We start from the raw sequence: 21,160 nt of genomic DNA, 5'->3' as shown, positions 1-21,160 counted from the left end.
GGAAGGGAAGGAGGAGAAGAAAAAAAAAGAGCATTACAGGAGAAGCAGTGGAGTCAAAAAAGTATATTTTTATCATTCTATCATTTATTCTCTGTGTTGAATACTTCTTAAAGGCAGGAACCATTTCTTTCTAAGGAGTTATGATTATAATCTCATTTAGAATATTTACTAAATGGTACAAGAAAAGTAATTAAGCAGTGCAATCTAGTATATTTGTTCTAGTCTGGCTGTAACTAAGCATCTGCCACACAAGATATGTTTCTGGGATTAAAAGGTTTGTTGGGCTTTTTTTTTTTTTTTAAATGACAGCTCTCAATAAATCACCTTGAAAATTTAATACAAGTTTTCATGGATATGTGTAGCTTTATAATGACACTAACAAAAAATTTAACCCCCAAATGAGAATTTTCAGAAAATGAGGAACAGATTAAAAAAAAAATCAATCAACATGAGAAAGGAGCAGAGAGTCTTAGACTGGTACTCCATCTGTCAAAAGATCCCTAATGTCTAACTACTTAATCTAAAACTTGTATAATCTTACATACATAAAGGGGGAACTAAGGAATCAAAAAAACCTAGCACAGCAAAAATCTTAATTGACTGGAATGCTTAGATTGAACATTTTGGTGAGCCGAAAGTTAGGTAGAAAACTCATTTGTTTCCAAAGCTTGCTGACAAGCATTCTGAAATATACGAACACACTATATAGGTTTCATAAATATTGCATAGTAAATACTTTCTTAAATACTTATTTGATGTTTCAAATCTAGGACTTCAAAGTACTTAATTTTCATTGCAAAGTACTAGAAACAGAAAGTACTAAAGTAATTGGTCTGAATGTACTCTGACTTTAGAGTCTACACAAGAAGTAAATCTTTTAAATAAAATATTACATCAAATCATTTGTATCTCCATGTAAGAAAAAAGTTATTTGCAGGTTTAGTTTACTAGTGGTATGGTTAACTGAATTATACGTCCTTAAGGTATCTTATATGTTAAGTTATACATATATTACAATCTTGCCTGTATTTCACATAGGATCAATAAAGTTAATTGCTTATTAGGATTAAAAATATATTTATATGGTACAGTTTTTACCTTCAGATTGTGTATTTGAAGCTGGTAAGTTATCTGGTTGATGTGGAAGAGAGTGGTAATGGTGGGATTGAGGGAGAGAATCAGAATCTTTGGAACCAAATGCAACAACATCTGGGGTATAAGATGACAGGGGATATACACTGTGGGACAGTTGTTCCTGGGTAGTTAAAATGCTGGCTGATCCAGATGATGAAGTATCGGAGCCAAAGAACTGAGCTGCACAAGAGTTTCCATCTTTAAACAGTGGGTCTTTCAAAGTATGCTTATTGGAACTAAGACATCGAGACCTAGCAAAAGAAGAATAAAGTTTCAATATCAAATAACAAATTGTAGACTTAAATTCACTTGAAATATGTTTCTATGACTCACAGGTGTAATGGAAAATGTGTGGTGGGTTTAGCTACAGTAAACTGTTTCCCTGTGACCATCTGTAGCAGCTGTCTATAAATCTCTCTTTCTTCTTCTTGAACTGTCTATAAAAGAAAAAAATAAAATCTTAAAACACAGGCAATGAGGCAAGTATTTCCCAAAGTGGCATCTAAGCTTCTAGAGGCTCTGCCAAAGCTCAGTCAGAGTCCTGGAGATAATTAAGAATTATGGTAAATTAAGGATAGTCTAGAAAATTACAAATGTTTATAAGAGGAGTGAGTAAAGTAACCACCAGATAGTACATTTTGGAAAATCATGGGGCATATATATAAATAGTGCAAAGAAACTATAAGACATGAAACCAGAAGGCTAATAGGCAGTGACTTCTGAATTAGATGATAAAGAGTTCCAAAAATAAAATGTTTGAGGATCTCTAAATTAGGATTCCAACAAATTCCCTGATTCCTGATACCTCTTAGAAAAATCACAAAGGAGTAACCAGAGTAGGTAAGATCAGTTAGAGTGTGGTATCTTGCTAACAGTTTTCTACTATTATCCAAATTTTAAGAATGCAGGTATTTTCCATAAATGTTTTTTTAAAATTTATTTACTTTACAGTTCTATAAGTTCCAATACTAAATTTAGGAAAAACAACTTGGTCCACAACATTTATGCACTCATTTACGGACTTTAAGACCTACTATGCTCAAGCCACTATAGATAGAGAACGGAATAAAATTGAGTTCCTGCCCTTACTGGAACTTACATTACAGTTAGGGACTGGCAAGCAAAAAACAAAAACAAAAACAAAACACACACACACACACACACACACAAAACCAGTCAGGTAGTATGAAAAAAATTAAAAGATAAGGAAATAGAAAGTTATGGGAAGGCAGAAACAGGTAAGACTGCTCTAAAAAGGTGCTATTTCAGCAGAAACCTGAATCAAGGGAGGAAGTAAATCATAGAAATATACAAAGAAAGAGTATTTCTGGTAGAGGAACAGCAAATACAAAGTCCCGGAGACAGGAATGGGCTTGATGTGTCCAAGGAATAGTAAGATCAGTGTGAACGAGGAGAAGGGTGGTAAGAAATGAGGTCGTTAGCCGAGAACCAGATTACCAAGAACTTTGGGGGAAGCAATGGACTGTGTTTACCAAGTAATATGCCCCAGTAATTCTTAAAGTTTGATATATGGTTTAAAACAATCACCAACCTACACAAAATAATTTAAAGGCTTTGTTCCAGGGCTAGAAGCATCTTGCACCGTGATACTTCAACATACACGTACATTCAATTACAAATGTTTGTTAAAAGCAGGATGAATTAAACAATTACCTATACAAAGGTAAACAGACACTGTAAGTTTTTTTCTTCTTGAATCATTTTTTTTTGCTAGATAATAAACTGCAATTGCATTGTTAATATGTTACCGTACTAATAAAACACATCTTCAAGTGTGAGGTACAGACAACTCTCTATGAAAAAAAAAACTGAACTTAAGCCTGAATAGTTCAGTGACAAGAAAAGGAAAGACTAGTTTAGCATTGGCGGAAGAATAGACCCAAAAGACAGACAAATTTGAAACATTCTATATGAAAAATATAAACCCCATATTGTATCCCATAAACATTAATATTGTACTCCAGAGAGGGAAGTCCCCTTTTGTAGTGTTTGTTAAGAGACTGTCTACGGTATTAGGCAGGCACTTCAGGAGCAGCACAAAAATTAAAATGGTTAGAAAAAATTACCAGGTATAAATTATTAATAACCAAATTTTATTGTTCTGGCTATTCTATGGGAAGGATATGAGGATTTGAGAAATAAATTAAAAAACCTTAATTAAAGTAAATGCCTCTATGAAGATTCTTTGATAGTCTGCAGAATGAAGGACCACTACAGATTATCAGATTAAAAAATATCTTTGCTTATCATCTCAACAATAATCTATATACAGAAAGGCCGTGTTATCTGGCACTTTACTTACAGAATTTTTCAACACTTCCCCAATGTAAATCTTTTTTTTTTTTCAATTTGATTTTGAAATAAATTCAAACTTACAGGAACAGTTGCAAAAACAACACAAACACCATACACAGAACTCCAGCATACCCCAACCCCCCTTCCGATACTCCAATCCACCAACTTTAACATCCTGTCACACCACCATTTCTTTCTTTCCGTCTCTCCCTCCCTATCATCCATCATCTATTGCTCTGTCTTCTGAACATATGAGAGCAAGCTGCACACATCCTTGAACAAACAATATAATTCACATATACATTTCCCATGAACAAGAACATTCTTTCATGCAATCACATTAAGCTCAGCGAAGAAGTTCAAGAAATTCAACATTGATACAAAGCTTATATTCTATATTTCCTTTTTTTCTTATGTCCCAACTGTGTCCCTCTGAGCCTCCTATCCTCCATCCTCAGATCCCATCCAGGATCATTCTTGGCATTTAGTTGTCATTATCTATTTAGACTATTTCAATTGTGGAAACACATATACAGCAAAATCTTCCCATTCTAACCCCTCCCTAGCATTCCATTAGTGGGATTAATCACATTCAGAATGCTGCAATGCCATCACCTTCCTACCACCCACTACCAGAAATTTCCCTTCACCCCAAACAGAAACCCTACACTCATTTCTTAACTCCCCATTGCCCCTTCCCCTACTTCTTGTAACCCATACTCTAATTTTTCATCTCTATGGTCATATTCTCTGATACTTTCTTGTGTTTACCATGGGGCTTAAACTTAACATCTTGAATCTATAACAATCTTGTTTTTCTTTGATACCAAATTAACTTCAATAGGACAGATAAACTATGTTTCTATACTCCTCCATTCCCACACCTTTATGTAGTTCTTGTCAAAAATTACATATTTTACAGAGTCCAAAACCACTGATTTATCAGTACACTTTATGTATTCTAGATACAGTAGGAAGTAAATAGTGGAGTTACAAATCAAAAATACAGTAGTATTGGTATTTATATTTACCATGTGATCTTTACTGGAAATCTTCATTTCTTCATGTGGTTTCAGTCAACTGTTTAGCGTCCCTTCCTTTCAGCCTATACAATTCCCTTTAGCATTTCTTATAGGACTGATCTACTAGTGATGAAGTCCCTCAGCTTTTGATTATCTGGCAATGTTTTCATCTCCCCCTTATTTTTAACCTCCAGGTGTTCGTGAATTTTCTAAGTCTCTGATGGTTATTGACTTCTATTTGTATTCCATTGTGGTCAGAGAATGTGCTTTGAATAAATTCAGTTTTTTTAAATTTATTGAGGCTTGTTTTATGTCCCAGCCTATGGTCTATTCTGAAGAAAGATCTGTGACCACTAGAGAAGATTGTGTGTCCTGGTGATTTGGGATGTAATGCTCTATATATGTCTGTTAAATCTCTCTATATGTCTCTCTCCTTTCTTTGTTTCTCTGTGGGTAGGACTCCCTTTAGTATCTGAAGTACACTGGGTCTTTTATTAGCAAAATCTCTCAGCATTTGTTTGTCTGTGAAAAATTTAAGCTCTCCCTCAAATTTGAAGGAGAGTTTTGCTGGACAAAGTATTCTTGGTTGGAAATTTTTCTCTCTCAGAATTTTAAATATATCATGTCACTGTCTTCTCACCTCCATGGTGGCCACTGAGTAGTCACTACTTAGTCTTGTTTCCTTTGTATGTGATGAATTGCTTTTCTCTTGCTGCTTTCAGAACTTGCTCCTTCTCTTCAGTATTTGACAGTCTGATCAGAATATGTCTTGGAGTGGGTTTATTTGGATTTATTCTATTTGGAGATTGCTGGGCATTTATGCTTTGTGTATTTACATTGTGTAGAAGGTTTCCTAATGCTGCAGAATGCAAAACACCAGAGATGGACAGGCTTTTATAAAATGGGGGTTTATTTCGCTACACAGTTACAGTCTTAAGGCCACAAAGCGTCCAAGGTAACACCTCAGCAATCGGGTACCTTCACTGGAGAATGGCCAATGGCGTCCAGAAAACCTCTGTTAGCTGGGAAGGCAGCCGGCATCTGCTCCAAAGCTCTGGCCTCAAAACGGCTTTCTCCCAGGACGTTCCTCTCTAGCAAGCTTGCTCCTCTTCAAAACATCACTCCCAGCTGCACTCCCTCAGTTCCCTCTCTCCGAGTCAGCTCATTTATATAGCTCCACTGATCAAGGCCCACCCTGAATGGGAGGGGCCACGCCTCCATTGGAACAGCTCATCAAAATCATCGCCCACAGCTGGGTGGGGCACATTCCAAGCAAATCCAACCAGCACCAAAACCTCTGCCCCACACAAGGCCACAAAGATAATGGCATTTGGGGGACACAATACATTCAAACCGGCACAGAAGTTTTCCCCAACAATTTCTCTGAATACTCTTTCTAGACCTTTACCTTTCTCTTCCTCTTTTGGGACACTAATAAGTCTTAAATTTGGACATTTTATATTATCTATCATATCTCTGAGATCCATTTCAATTTTTTCGATCTTTTTCCCCATTCTTTCTTTTCTTATTTCATTTTCTGTTCTGTGGTCCTCGAGGATGCTAAGTCGTTTGGCTTCCTCTAGTCTTACACTATGAGTATCCAAAATCTTTTAAATTTGGTCAACAGTTTCTTTTATTTCCATAAGGTCATCTATTTTTTTATTTGCTCTTGCAAGTTCTTCTTTATGCTCTCCTAGGGTCTTCTTCACGTCCTTCATATCCCGTGCCATGCTCTCATTTATTTGTCTTTAGTTCTTTGATTAATTGCTCCAAGTACTGTGTCTCCTCCGATCTTTTGATTTGGGCGTTTGGGTTTGGGTTCTCCATATCATCTGGTTTTATAGTATGTTTTAAAATTTTCTGTTGTTTTTGGCCTCTTGGCATTGCGTTACTTGATAGGGTTCTTTCAGGATATGAAAATCACCAATCTCTAATTTGTCAGATCTACAGCTTGGTAGCATACACTTTCTCTAACTAACCAGCAGATGGTATCCGCGAGTCACCTATTCCCCTCAAGTCAGTTCTCCCTGCCTTTGTCTTTGTGGTGTGTGTGGGTCTGATTCTTGTGGGGTTCAATTGGTGCACCAAGTTTGGGTGTGTTATTGGTGCTGTCCGCCCCGAATGTGGGGCGTGTGTCTGAGTGGTTAGGGAGGCAGGGCAGCTTTAATAATCAAATCTCCCAGGTGTTCCCAGAGATTTAAGGCTGCTTTAAGAGTCTAAACCTTCATTTCAGTCTTGCCACAGATTGTCTCTGCTGCTGACCCACAAGTCCTTGGTATTGGCATATGGTCCCTGGGATTTCCAAGCGGGTCTCCTTTCCCAGCCGTGCTCACTGTTCCAGGACCTCTGCTGAGCGAAGGCTGTGCCACATCACAAGTGTGCGCCAGCCCTCTGGGGAAGCCCTGGGCCACCGGGCTGTGCAGGGGCGTTCCCAGCCTGCTGTAAAGATGGCTAAATGGGGCATGTTAATTTCCCCCTTTTCACACAGCTCCGCCTTCCCAGCTCCAGGACAATTAGCTGTGGGTGCACTAAAGGCCACTGTCCATGACAGATATTGTGGCATGTGCGTGTGTTGCAGGAAACACTCCCCGTCACACTGGGACCCTTGGCGCGGCTCTGGGCTGTGGCTCCGGCCCTGGGCAGGAGCATCCCCAGCCTGCCAGGAAGATGGCTGCAAGGGGCGTGGTTTCTTTCTCCTTTTGGCTCCCCTCTGCCCTCCTAGCTCCAAGACAATTAGCAGCGGGTGCAGGAAGGGCTATCTTCCATGCTAGATACTGAGGCATTCGCAAGGCCCACTCCTGCTGGACTTCACTGAGCAGTTCTCCACGCCGTATCTGCAGCCGCTCCCGGGTTTGTTTGTTTTTTTTTAAAATAACTAGTCTGTCTCCAAATGCCAACCCACGGTTTCCCCACACTGCAGTGCAGCCACTGGACTTTTAGCCAGCTCACTTACTCGTTTCAGAACATAGACTCCCGGTTTCACCAAATGCGTGGTCCCTGTAGATTTAGCAGACCTTGTCCGGCTGGTGCATCGCTGGAACTGGTGTTCTGGGTCACTTTCTGGCTTTTATCTAGTATTTTTCACAGAGGTGCTTTTTGCCCTGTCTCACCTAGCTGCCATCTTTGCCAATGTAAATCTTGACTCCACTTTGCCACCACACCAAACAACAAAATAACAATACAACGGGGTTAATATGCTGTTTTCAGAAGTGGTAAGACGGGTGAAGGGAAGGGAAATCAGAAGAGGAACACCACTTAGAGCACAGAAATTAACTTGTTTCTTTTCCAGAAATTAACTCTTAATTAACAATGCATTTTAGCTCATTTCCACTACCCACCACACTGGACAAAAAAGGTTTGACTGTATTATCACACCAGAGAGAGGAAAGCAAAGCTGATAAATTAGTGTAAGAAGTTACTTTGCATAAGTAACTCTTGGTACTAAAGGAATGTAAGGAAATAATTCCTATCAAGACCTCCAGAGAGCACTGAGAAAAGTGAGATTAAAAAAGAGCTGTTTGTGGTACCCTAGACATCAACCATAAACAGTTAAAAAACACTTCCCTGTAACTTCAAATCACATGGCAAAATGTTTTCTTAAAATAGTTTTTGACCTACATGAAGAATCAAGAAACCCTAGATAAATCTAGATTAGTTCAATATAAAGAACTGATTTAAAAAGCTAATTTAAAACACACAAAAGTTCCCCAGAAATCATTTTCCTCAATAAATGTATCTTTAAAAATAAGGTTCTGGAGGCGGGGCAAGATGGCAGACTGGTGAGCTGTAAGTTTTAGTTACTCCTCCAGGAAAGTAGGTAAAAAGCCAGGAACTGCGTGGACTGGACACCACAGAGCAATCTGTCTTTGGGCATACTTCATACAACACTCATGAAAACGTGGAACTGCTGAGATCAGCGAAATCTGTGGGTTTTTGTGGCCAGGGGACCCGCGCCCCTCCCTGCCGGGCTCAGTCCCGGGGGAGGAGGGGCTGTCAGCTCCGGGAAGGAGAAGGGAGAACTGCAGTGGCTGCTCTTATCGGAAACTCATTCTACTGATTCAAACTCCAACCATAGATAGACTGAGACCAGACACCAGAGACTCTGAGAGCAGCCAGCCCAGCAGAGAGGAGACAGGCATAGAAAAAAAACAACACGAAAAACTCCAAAATAAAAGCAGAGGATTTTTGGAGTTCTGGTGAACACAGAAAGGGGAAGGGCGGAGCTCAGGCCTTGAGGCGCATATGCAAATCCTGAAGCAAAGCTGATCTCTCTGCCCTGTGGACCTTTCCTTAATGGCCCTGGTTGCTTTGTCTATTAGCATTTCAATAACCCATTAGATCTCTGAGGAGGGCCGTTTTTGTTTTTTTGTTTGTTTTTTGTTTTTGTTTTTTTTTTTTAAATCCTTTTTTCTTTTTCTAAAACAATTACTCTAAGAAGCCCAATACAGAAAGCTTCAAAGAATTGCAATTTGGGCACGTCAAGTCAAGAGCAGAACTAAGAGAGCTCTGAGACAAAAGGAAATAATCCAGTGGCTGAGAAAATTCACTAAACAACACAATTTCCCAAGAAAAGGGGGGTGTCCGCTCACAGCCACCATCCTGGTGGACAGGAAACACTCCTGCCCATCGCCAGCCCCATAGCCCAGAGCTGCCCCAGACAACCCAGTGTGACAGAAGTACTTCAAATAACAGGCACACACCACAAAACTGGGCGTGGACATTAGCCTTCCCTGCAACCTCAGCTGAATGTCCCAGAGCTGGGAAGGTGGAACAGTGTGAATTAACAAAGCCCCATTCAGCCATCATTTCAGCAGACTGGGAGCCTCCCTACACAGCCCAGCAGCCCAGAACCGCCCTGGGGGGACGGCACTCACCTGTGACATAGCACAGTCATCCCTCAACAGAGGACCCGGGGTGCACAGCCTGGAAGAGGGGCCCACTTGCAAGTCTCAGGAGCCATACGCCAATACCAAAGACTTGTGGGTCAGTGGCAGAGACAAACTGTGGCAGGACTGAACTGAAGGATTAGACTATTGCAGCAGCTTTAAAACTCTAGGATCATCAGGGAGATTTGATTGTTAGGGCCACCCCCCCTCCCCGACTGCCCAGAAACACGCCCCACATACAGGGCAGGCAACACCAACTACACAGGCAAGCTTGGTACACCAATTGGGCCCCACAAGACTCACTCCCCCACTCACCAAAAAGGCTAAGCAGGGGAGAACTGGCTTGTGGAGAACAGGTGGCTCGTGGACACCACCTGCTGGTTAGTTAGAGAAAGTGTACTCCACGAAGCTGTAGATCTGATAAATTAGAGATAAGGACTTCAATAGGTCTACAAACCCTAAAAGAACCCTATCAAGTTCAGCAAATGCCACGAGGCCAAAAACAACAGAAAATTATAAAGCATATGAAAAAACCAGACGATATGGATAACCCAAGCCCAAGCACCCAAATCAAAAGACCAGAAGAGACACACCACCTAGAGCAGCTACTCAAAGAACTAAAGATGAACAATGAGACCATAGTACGGGATATGAAGGAAATCAAGAAGACCCTAGAAGAGCATAAAGAAGACATTGCAAGACTAAATAAAAAAATGGATGATCTTATGGAAATTAAAGAAACTGTTGACCAAATTAAAAAGATTCTGGACACTCATAGTACAAGACTAGAGGAAGCTGAACAACGAATCAGTGACCTGGAAGATGACAGAATGGAAAATGAAAGCATAAAAGAAAGAATGGGGAAAAAAAATTGAAAAACTCGAAATGGACCTCAGGGATATGATAGATAATATGAAACGTCTGAATATAAGACTCATTGGTGTCCCAGAAGGGGAAGAAAAGGGTAAAGGTCTAGGAAGAGTATTCAAAGAAATTGTTGGGGAAAACTTCCCAAATCTTCTAAACAACATAAATACACAAATCATAAATGCTCAGCGAACTCCAAATAGAATAAATCCAAAAAAACCCACTCCGAGACATATACTGATCACACTGTCAAACATAGAAGAGAAGGAGCAAGTTCTGAAAGCAGCAAGAGAAAAGCAATTCACCACATACAAAGGAAACAGCATAAGACTAAGTAGTGACTACTCAGCAGCCACCATGGAGGCAAGAAGGCAGTGGCACGATATATTTAAAATTCTGAGTGAGAGGAATTTCCAGCCAAGAATACTTTATCCAGCAAAGCTCTCCTTCAAATTTGAGGGAGAGCTTAAATTTTTCACAGACAAACAAATGCTGAGAGAATTTCCTAACAAGAGACCTGCCCTACTGGAGATACTAAAGGGAGCCCTACAGACAGAGAAACAAAGACAGGACAGAGAGACTTGGAGAAAGGTTCAGTACTAAAGAGATTCGGTATGGGTACAATAAAGGATATTAATAGAGAGAGGGAAAAATATGGCAAACATAAACCAAAGGATAAGATGGCCGATTCAAGAAATGCCTTCACGGTTTTAACGTTGAATGTAAATGGATTAAACTCCCCAATTAAAAGATATAGATTCGCAGAATGGATCAAAAAAAATGAACCATCAATATGTTGCATACAAGAGACTCATCTTAGACACAGGGACACAAAGAAACTGAAAGTGAAAGGATGGAAAAAAATATTTCATGCAAGCTACAGCCAAAAGAAAGCAGGTGTAGCAATATTAATCTCAGATAAAATAGACTTCAAATGCAGGGATGTTTTGAGAGACAAAGAAGGCCACTACATACTAATAAAAGGGGCAATTCAGCAAGAAGAAATAACAATCGTAAATGTCTATGCACCCAATCAAGGTGCCACAAAATACATGAGAGAAACACTGGCAAAACTAAAGGAAGCAATTGATGTTTCCACAATAATTGTGGGAGACTTCAACACATCACTCTCTCCTATAGATAGATCAACCAGACAGAAGACCAATAAGGAAATTGAAAACCTAAACAATCTGATAAATGAATTAGATTTAACAGACATCTACAGGACATTACATCCCAAATCACCAGGATACACATACTTTTCTAGTGCTCACGGAACTTTCTCCAGAATAGATCATATGCTGGGACATAAAACAAGCCTCAATAAATTTAAAAAGATTGAAATTATTCAAAGCACATTCTCTGACCACAATGGAATACAATTAGAAGTCAATAACCATCAGAGACTTAGAAAATTCACAAATACCTGGAGGTTAAACAACACACTCCTAAACAATCAGTGGGTTAAAGAAGAAATAGCAAGAGAAATTGCTAAATATATAGAGACGAATGAAAATGAGAACACAACATACCAAAACCTATGGGATGCAGCAAAAGCAGTGCTCACGGGGAAATTTATAGCACTAAAACGCATATATTAAAAAGGAAGAAAGAGCCAAAATCAAAGAACTAATGGATCAACTGAAGAAGCTAGAAAATGAACAGCAAACCAATCCTAAACCAAGTACAAGAAAAGAAATAACAAGGATTAAAGCAGAAATAAATGACATAGAGAACAAAAAAACAATAGAGAGGATAAATATCACCAAAAGTTGGTTCTTTGAGAAGATCAACAAGATTGACAAGCCCCTAGCTAGACTGACAAAATCAAAAAGAGAGAAGACCCATATAAACAAAATAATGAATGAAAAAGGTGACATAACTGCAGATCCTGAAGAAATTAAAAAAATTATAAGAGGATATTATGAACAACTGTATGGCAACAAAGTGGATAATGTAGAAGAAATGGACAATTTCCTGGAAACATATGAACAACCTAGACTGACCAGAGAAGAAATAGAAGACCTCAACCAACCCATCACAAGCAAAGAGATCCAATCAGTCATCAAAAATCTTCCCACAAATAAATGCCCAGGGCCAGATGGCTTCACAGGGGAATTCTACCAAACTTTCCAGAAAGAACTGACACCAATCTTACTCAAACTCTTTCAAAACATTGAAAAAAATGGAACACTACCTAACTCATTTTATGAAGCTAACATCAATCTAATACCAAAACCAGGCAAAGATGCTACAAAAAAGGAAAACTACCGGCCAATCTCCCTAATGAATATAGATGCAAAAATCCTCAACAAAATACTTGCAAATCGAATCCAAAGACACATGAAAAAAATCATACACCATGACCAAGTGGGGTTCATTCCAGGCATGCAAGGATGGTTCAACATAAGAAAAACAATCAATGTATTACAACACATTAAAAACTCGAAAGGGAAAAATCAATTGATCATCTCAATAGATGCTGAAAAAGCATTTGACAAAATCCAACATCCCTTTTTGATAAAAACACTTCAAAAGGTAGGAATTGAAGGAAACTTCCTCAACATGATAAAGAGCATATATGAAAAACCCACAGCCAGCATAGTACTCAATGGTGAGAGACTGAAAGCCTTCCCTCTAAGATCAGGAACAAGACAAGGATGCCCGCTGTCACCACTGTTATTCAACATTGTGCTGGAAGTGCTAGCCAGGGCAATCCAGCAAGACAAAGAAATAAAAGGCATCCAAATTGGAAAAGAAGAAGTAAAACTGTCATTGTTTGCAGATGATATGATCTTATATCTAGAAAACCCTGAGAAATCAACGATACACCTACTAGAGCTAATAAACAAATTTAGCAAAGTAGCGGGATACAAGATTAATGCACATAAGTCAGTAATGTTTCTATATGCTAGAAATGAACAAACTGAAGAGACACTCAAGAAAAAGATACCATTTTCAATAGCAACTAAAAAAATCAAGTACCTAGGAATCAACTTAACCAAAGATGTAAAAGACCTATACAAAGAAAACTACATAACTCTACTAAAAGAAATAGAAGGGGACCTTAAAAGATGGAAAAATATTCCATGTTCATGGATAGGAAGGCTAAATGTCATTAAGATGTCAATTCTACCCAAACTCATCTACAGATTCAATGCAATCCCAATCAAAATTCCAACAACCTACTTTGCAGACTTGGAAAAGCTAGTTATCAAATTTATTTGGAAAGGGAAGATGCCTCGAATTGCTAAAGACACTCTAAAAAAGAAAAACGAAGTGGGAGGACTTACACTCCCTGACTTTGAAGCTTATTATAAAGCCACAGTTGCCAAAACAGCATGGTACTGGCACAAAGATAGACATATAGATCAATGGAATCGAATTGAGAATTCAGAGATAGACCCTCAGATCTATGGCCGACTGATCTTTGATAAGGCCCCCAAAGTCACTGAACTGAGTCATAATGGTCTTTTCAACAAATGGGGCTGGGAGAGTTGGATATCCATATCCAAAAGAATGAAAGAGGACCCCTACCTCACCCCCTACACAAAAATTAACTCAAAATGGACCAAAGATCTCAATATAAAAGAAAGTACCATAAAACTCCTAGAAGATAATGTAGGAAAACATCTTCAAGACCTTGTATTAGGAGGCCACTTCCTAGACTTTACACCCAAAGCACAAGCAACAAAAGAGAAAATAGATAAATGGGAACTCCTCAAGCTTAGAAGTTTCTGCACCTCAAAGGAATTTCTCAAAAAGGTAAAGAGGCAGCCAACTCAATGGGAAAAAATTTTTGGAAACCATGTATCTGACAAAAGACTGATATCTTGCATATACAAAGAAATCCTACAACTCAATGACAATAGTACAGACAGCCCAATTATAAAATGGGCAAAAGATATGAAAAGACAGTTCTCTGAAGAGGAAATACAAATGGCCAAGAAACACATGAAAAAATGTTCAGCTTCACTAGCTATTAGAGAGATGCAAATTAAGACCACAATGAGATACCATCTAACACTGGTTAGAATGGCTGCCATTAAACAAACAGGAAACTACAAATGCTGGAGGGGATGTGGAGAAATTGGAACTCTTATTCATTGTTGGTGGGACTGTATAATGGTTCAGCCACTCTGGAAGTCAGTCTGGCGGTTCCTTAGAAAACTAGATATAGAGCTACCATTCGATCCAGCGATTGCACTTCTCGGTATATACCCGGAAGATCGGAAAGCAGTGACACGAACAGATATCTGCACGCCAATGTTCACAGCAGCATTATTCACAATTGCCAAGAGATGGAAACAACCCAAATGTCCTTCAACAGAAGAGTGGATAAATAAAATGTGGTATATACACACGATGGAATACTACGCGGCAGTAAGAAGGAACGATCTGGTGAAACATATGACAACATGGATGAACCTTGAAGACATAATGCTGAGCGAAATAAGCCAGGCACAAAAAGAGAAATATTATATGCTACCACTAATGTGAACTTTGAAAAATGTAAAACAAATGGTTTATAATGTAGAATGTAGGGGAACTAGCAGTAGAGAGCAATTAAGGAAGGGGGAACAATAATCCAAGAAGAACAGATAAGCTATTTAACGTTCTGGGGGTGCCCAGAAATGACTATGGTCTGTTAATTTCTGATGGATGTAGTAGGAACAAGTTCACTGAAATGTTGCTATATTACATAACTTTCTTGGGGTAAAGTAGGAACATGTTGGAAGTTAAGCAGTTATCTTAGGTTAGTTGTCTTTTTCTTACTCCCTTGTTATGATCTCTTTGAAATGTTCTTTTATTGTATGTTTGTTTTCTTTTTAACTTTTTTTTTCATACAGTTGATTTAAAAAAGAAGGGAAAGTTAAAAAAAAAAAAAAAGAAAAAAGACAAACAAGGGAAAAAAAAAAAAAAGATGTAGTGCCCCCTTGAGGAGCCTGTGGAGAATGCAGGGGTATTCGCCTACCCCACCTCCATGGTTGCTAACATGACCACAGACATAGGGGACTGGTGGTTTGATGGGTTGAGCCCTCTACCATAAGTTTTACCCTTGGGAAGACGGTTGCTGCAAAGGAGAGGCTAGGCCTCCCTGTATTTGTGCCTAAGAGTCTCCTCCTGAATGCCTCTTTGTTGCTCAGATGTGGCCCTCTCTCTCTGGCTAAGCCAACTTGAAAGGTGAAATCACTGCCCTCCCCCCTACGTGGGATCAGACACCCAGGGAAGTGAATCTCCCTGGCAACGTGGAATATGACTCCCGGGGAGGAATGTAGACCCGGCATCGTGGGATGGAGAACATCTTCTTGACCAAAAGGGGGATGTGAAAGGAAATGAAATAAGCTTCAGTGGCAGAGAGATTCCAAAACGAGCCGAGAGACCACTCTGGTGGGCACTCTTACGCACACTTTAGACAACCTTTTTTAGGTTCTAAAGAATTGGGGTAGCTGGTGGTGGATACCTGAAACTATTAAACTACAACCCAGAACCCATGAATCTCGAAGACAGTTGTATAAAAATGTAGCTTATGAGGGGTGACAATGGGATTGGGAAAGCCATAAGGACCACACTCCACTTTGTCTAGTTTATGGATGGATGTGTAGAAAAGTAGGGGAAGGAAACAAACAGACAAAGGCACCCAGTGTTCTTTTTTACTTCAATTGCTCTTTTTCACTCTAATTATTATTCTTGTTATTTTTGTGTGTGTGCTAATGAAGGTGTCAGGGATTGATTTAGGTGATGAATGTACAACTATGTAATGGTACTGTAAACAATCGAAAGTACGATTTGTTTTGTATGACTGCGTGGTATGTGAATATATCTCAATAAAATGATGATTAAAAAAAATAAAAATAAAAAATAAAATACACTTAAAAAAAAAAAATAAGGTTCTATCTGAGTCTGGACAACTTCACAGAGTGATTAGATAACATAAAGTGAAAGGGAATAAATGTTTTACACTCTACATAATTACCTGAGATCTCTCTAATATGCAGTTTTAAAAAAATTACAGGAAAAAACTTTTTTTTTTTTTAAAGAACTTTTCACTGTTCTCTACTAATTTGGAGGTCACAAGAATTTCTCTTTTGTTAAAAAAAAACAATTCAAGGCACTTTTCTCTTTCGGGCTTCATAAAAAAAAAAATAGTGCTACCTTAGGTACGTTATATTCCATTTAAACCACAATAGACAAAAAAAAAAAGATTCTAGTCTAGGTAACTCTCAAAAGAACACATATAGGAGACGTCTGTGGGAAGGTGGTGGAGTAGGAAGCTCCAGGAATCAGTCCCTCCACCAAAACAACTATTGAACTGGTAGGAAGTGTCTGAATCAACTATTTTGGAACTCTGGAGTCTATACAGCATACAGGAAGGACCAGGAGGAAGAAGCTGGTAAATTAAGATAAATAACTGTTGCGTTTCACCCTCTTTGCAGCAGCTATCATCTCCCATTCCCCCAACCTCAGGGAGGGACATAAAGACCCAGTCCTCCAAACTCTGGCATTGAAAATTAGATCCTAGATCTGTACTTCTGATGAGCTACTTCAGACAGCTGAGCGCAAGCTCTGAGGAAGGCCATTGTTCCAAACCCCCTTAGCAAATGCAGCAGAGGAATCTTAAATAACCTTCCTCAAAACGAAGGAAAACAGTTAAAGGGCTGCATTAAATAGGCAAGTGCTGAATCAAGAAAACAAAGCTTCAAAAAGTCATAGAAGAACCTATATAATTTTCTTCTTTCTATGTAATTTTCTTTTTCTTAGTTGCTGGGGTATTGGAATAGCTACAAGGAAAGAACTGAAATGGTGGAACTGTAACCCACAGCCTTCTTTGAAATTTGCTCTATAGCTACTTATTAAATTGTAATTCAAAAGCTATCACCTTTTTTATAAATTTTATATCTCACAATAAGTAAATGATTGAAACTATAGTATTGTAACTCATAATATATTTGGGAATTTCCTATATAACTACTTGTTAAATTGTACTTTGAAAATTATTACCTTTTTTTATACATTTCACAAAAAGGAAATAATTGAAACTGTAGAACTGAAACCCGTAACATTCTTTGAAATGTGCTCTCTATTTGTTAAGTTGCACTTGGAAAGGTATCACTTCTATGTATATACATTATATTCCACAATTTTAAAAGTATGATTATAAAAAATTATTTAAGCCAACTGAAAATCCAGACACTGGACTGACACGTTGTAATTTGAGTTTCAAAGTATCACTTAGTTTTCTAAGCTGTTCTGCAGAAATCTACCAAATGTAAAATGAGGAACAGAAACCCCTTCACAATTAAAGGCAGCAGCATAAAAACAGACATTGGTCCAGGAGAGAACACACGTGAGCACAGAAGACATACCCCAACAACTTTGGTGCTCCTGCTGTGAGGGCTCTGGGACCTTCTTCAAAATTTATTATCTCCTCCCTCCTTTCTCAGATGTGACGCTTTTTCAAAAGTGGCATGAACATATACTAGAGGCAAATTTCAAATCCCTTCATACTATGTGAAATGGGCTATACCACAGGCACAGAACTATAGCCCAGCTGATACAGAGGTTATGGGTACAGGGTTATAAGAAAGGTTTTGAATTTGGTTTTGCACAGTCCTCTCTTCCAATACTGAGAAATGTTCTAATATTCCTAATAAGCTTCCTCTATGAGGAGCAACCTCTAGACTCAAGAATAAAAGTTCTGTTTTATAAATGGAAAAACAAAACAAAACAACCATAGAAAAAGCTCCAGGTGCCCTTGCTGGCCCTTTCTCCACACCGCCACAACAACACAAGATGGAGCTAGCTTGCGAATCCATTGTGGGTCCCTGACCCTGTTCCAGAGGGGGCAAAGTGTCCCCTGTATGCATACTGAGGTTCCTGTATGTAAGTGTCAATCTATCAGGTGGAAGTCTGAGAGACTAAGCCAAGGAAAATGTACCGGACACATCCACCCAGAGTTTTTCCTAAGAGCAGAGAAGCAGCTTGTGGACAGCTGGGTGTGAGAAACAAGTTGAGAAAGCCTGGGACAAAACACCAGCTGCATTAACTCATCCAAGAAAGCACCCAGGACTTCTGTGAAAATGATGGAATAAGAGAAGCAGGGCAAACTTTACCTCGGTGAAAAACAAAACGAGAGAAAAGGCAGAAAATGCCTGGAACAGCCAGAGAAGAACCTCTACAATACATAGTGGGGACACAGATGAAAAGGGGGAGAAATTACATCTCAAATGACAGGGTGAGTTTATTCAACCGGGACTGCTGGGGGCTGGCAGCAGCAAGCTGGCTGCCAAGCCAGGGAAGGAGAAGTTCTCCAATCCTGCACACCCATCTCAGTAATTAGCTGGGGAGATAATCTTCCTCAGTCCCATGGCCGGGAGCTCCCGTGAGGGAACCCAGGAAACAGCAGCCCCATGTTGACCCCATTTACTCTTCCTCCATGGAAGTCCGCAGCATGCACGGGCAGAGGTGGGGATAAATGAAAGCACTACATGGAAGCACCAGGAGCCCTGACCCCACCCCAGAGGCCCATGGGCACAGGGGGGCAGGGACCGGGGCACAACTGCACTAGATGGTGTGATGTGCAGCCCCACAGCCCAAGAATGATTCACTTGGAGGCCCGGGAATCATCAGATCCACTGTGCCCCTAAGTGGACTCCCTGCCAAACAGCATGGAGCCAAACCCCACCCCCAGGGCTGGCAGTCCCCAGTGCACATGGAGAATTAGTGTGCTTACTGAATTCCCACCAGGTTTGGACACTACCTGGTGTGCAGGAGCAGTTGGGGAGGGGTGGCTTGAGAGTAAGAGGTGAGTCAAGAGCACCATCTGCTGGGAAGATGGGGAAACTTCACTCTAGCAAGCTGTGGTTCTGCCAAATTTTAAATAAATGCCCAGGTAGTCTTGCATTTCCCAAAATAACCTTATCGAGATAAGGAAACACCCCAAAGTCAACAGGAAATCACAAAGCACAAGAAGACCCATGAATATACGGACAAGAAAAATGAAAAAGTTAAAAAGTCAGAGGAGACACAGAACTTGGAGCAATTAATCAAAGAAATACATACAAATCTCCAAAACAACTTCAATGGGTAGGCTAAAGGCATGAAGGACATCAAAAAGAATCTAGAAGAGCATAAAGAAGAATTTGAAAGAGTAAATTAAAAATAGCAGATCTTATGGAAATAAAAGATACTGTATATCAAATTAAATATATACTAGAGACCAAAAAAACAGCAGATTTGAAGAGGCAGAAGACAGAATAAGTGAACTAGAAGATACTGCAATTGAATGTGAACGCAAAAAAGAACAAATGGTGAAAAAAAGTGAAAAATTTGAAATAGAGCTCAGGGAAATGATGGGCAACATGAAGCACAAACATAAGAATCACTGTTGTCCCAGAAGGGGAAGAGAAAAGGGCTAGGAAGAGCATTTGAGGACAACGTTGGGGAAAATTTCCAACCCTTATAAATGACATAAATATGCAAACTGAAGAAGCCAAATGAATTCCAAATACAATAAATACAAATAGACCCACTCTGAGACATACACTAATCAGACTGTCAAATGCTGAAGAGAAAGAGAGAGTCCTAAAGCAGCGAGAGAAAAACAATTCACCACACAGAAGAGAAACCACATAAGACTAAGTACTGATGACTCAGTGGGCACCATGGAGGCGAGAAGGCAGTGGTATGACATATGTAAGATTCTGAAAGAGAAAATTTGCCAGCCAAGAATTCTTTATCCAGCAAAGGTCTCTTTCAAAATTGAGGGAGAGTTTAAAATTTTCACAGCCAAACAAATACTGAGAGAATTTGTTAACAAGAGACCTGCCCTGCAAGAAATAACAAAAGAAGCTCTACTTGTTGAGAAAAAAAGGTCTGGAGAAGGGCATAGAACTGAAGAGTATTTGTAAGGGTAACTTTAAGGAAAATAAGAGAGAGAGGGGTTAAATAAAAAAAATAGATCTGATAAATAAAACCCAAAGGATGAGATGGTTGCTTCAAGAACTGCCTTCACAGTACTAACTGTGAATGTTACTAGATTAAACTCCCCAATAAAAAGATACAGACTGGCAGAATGGATTAAAAAGTATGAGCCATCATTATACTGCTTAAAGGAGACTTATCTTAGACCCAGCAACACAAAAATTGAAAGTGAAAAGACAGAAAAAATATTTCTGCAGCCAAAAGAATGCAGGGGGTAGTTATACTAATATCAGACAAAATAGACTTTAAATGCAAAGATGTCATAAAAGTCAAAGAAGGACACCATATATTAATAAAAGGAACAATTCACCAAGAAGAAATAATCATAAATGTTTCTGTACCCAACCAAGTAGCTCCAAAGTACATGAGACAAACATTGGCAAAAGTGAAGGAAGCAACAGACATTTCCAGAATAATAGTGGGAGATTTTAATTCACCACTCTCTTCTATAGGTAGAACAACCAGACAGATGATCAGGAAGGAAATTAAGAACCAAAACAATGTGATAAATGAATTGGACTTAACAGACATATATGGATTGTTACACCCCAAAATACCAGGATATACATTCTTCTCTAGCACTCATGGAATATTCTCCAAGATAGATCATATGCTGGGGCATAAAACAAGTCTCAAAAAATTTTAAAAGGTTGAAATTATTCAGTGCATTCTCTGACCATAATGGAATGCAACTAGAAATCAAAAACCACCAAAGAACCAGAACTGCCACAAATATATGGAGGTTAAACAACACATTCCAAAACAATCAATAGGTCAAAGAAGAAACTGCAAGAGAAATTTCTAAATATCGAGAGATGAATGAAAATGAGAACACAATATATCAAAAACTATGGGATGCAGTGAAGGTGGTGCTGAGAAGGAAATTTACAGCTCTAAATGCATACATTAAAAAAGAAGAAAGAACTAAAACCAAAGACCTATCTGAACAAC

General features: G+C 39.1%; 1 protein-coding gene across 2 annotated transcripts in view; it reads right to left on the bottom strand.

The window, feature by feature from the left end:
- The window catches only part of SENP1 (SUMO specific peptidase 1), a 110,822-nt gene that overhangs the window by 56,393 nt on the left and 33,269 nt on the right, over nucleotides 1-21,160 (bottom strand). For both annotated transcript variants that reach the window (XM_037846393.1, XM_037846394.1), the window contains 2 exons: nucleotides 1,468-1,571; nucleotides 1,099-1,385 (listed from right to left, as the gene is read on the bottom strand). In XM_037846393.1, the coding sequence (XP_037702321.1) occupies nucleotides 1,099-1,385; nucleotides 1,468-1,571 (391 nt within the window). The remainder of the gene's footprint in view (nucleotides 1-1,098; nucleotides 1,386-1,467; nucleotides 1,572-21,160) is intronic.

Source organism: Choloepus didactylus, chromosome 8 (genome assembly GCF_015220235.1).
Source record: "Choloepus didactylus isolate mChoDid1 chromosome 8, mChoDid1.pri, whole genome shotgun sequence".
Lineage (NCBI taxonomy): Eukaryota > Metazoa > Chordata > Mammalia > Pilosa > Megalonychidae > Choloepus > Choloepus didactylus.
Note: the sequence above shows the minus strand (reverse complement) of the source record. Positions and strands in the feature narration are given on the sequence as shown.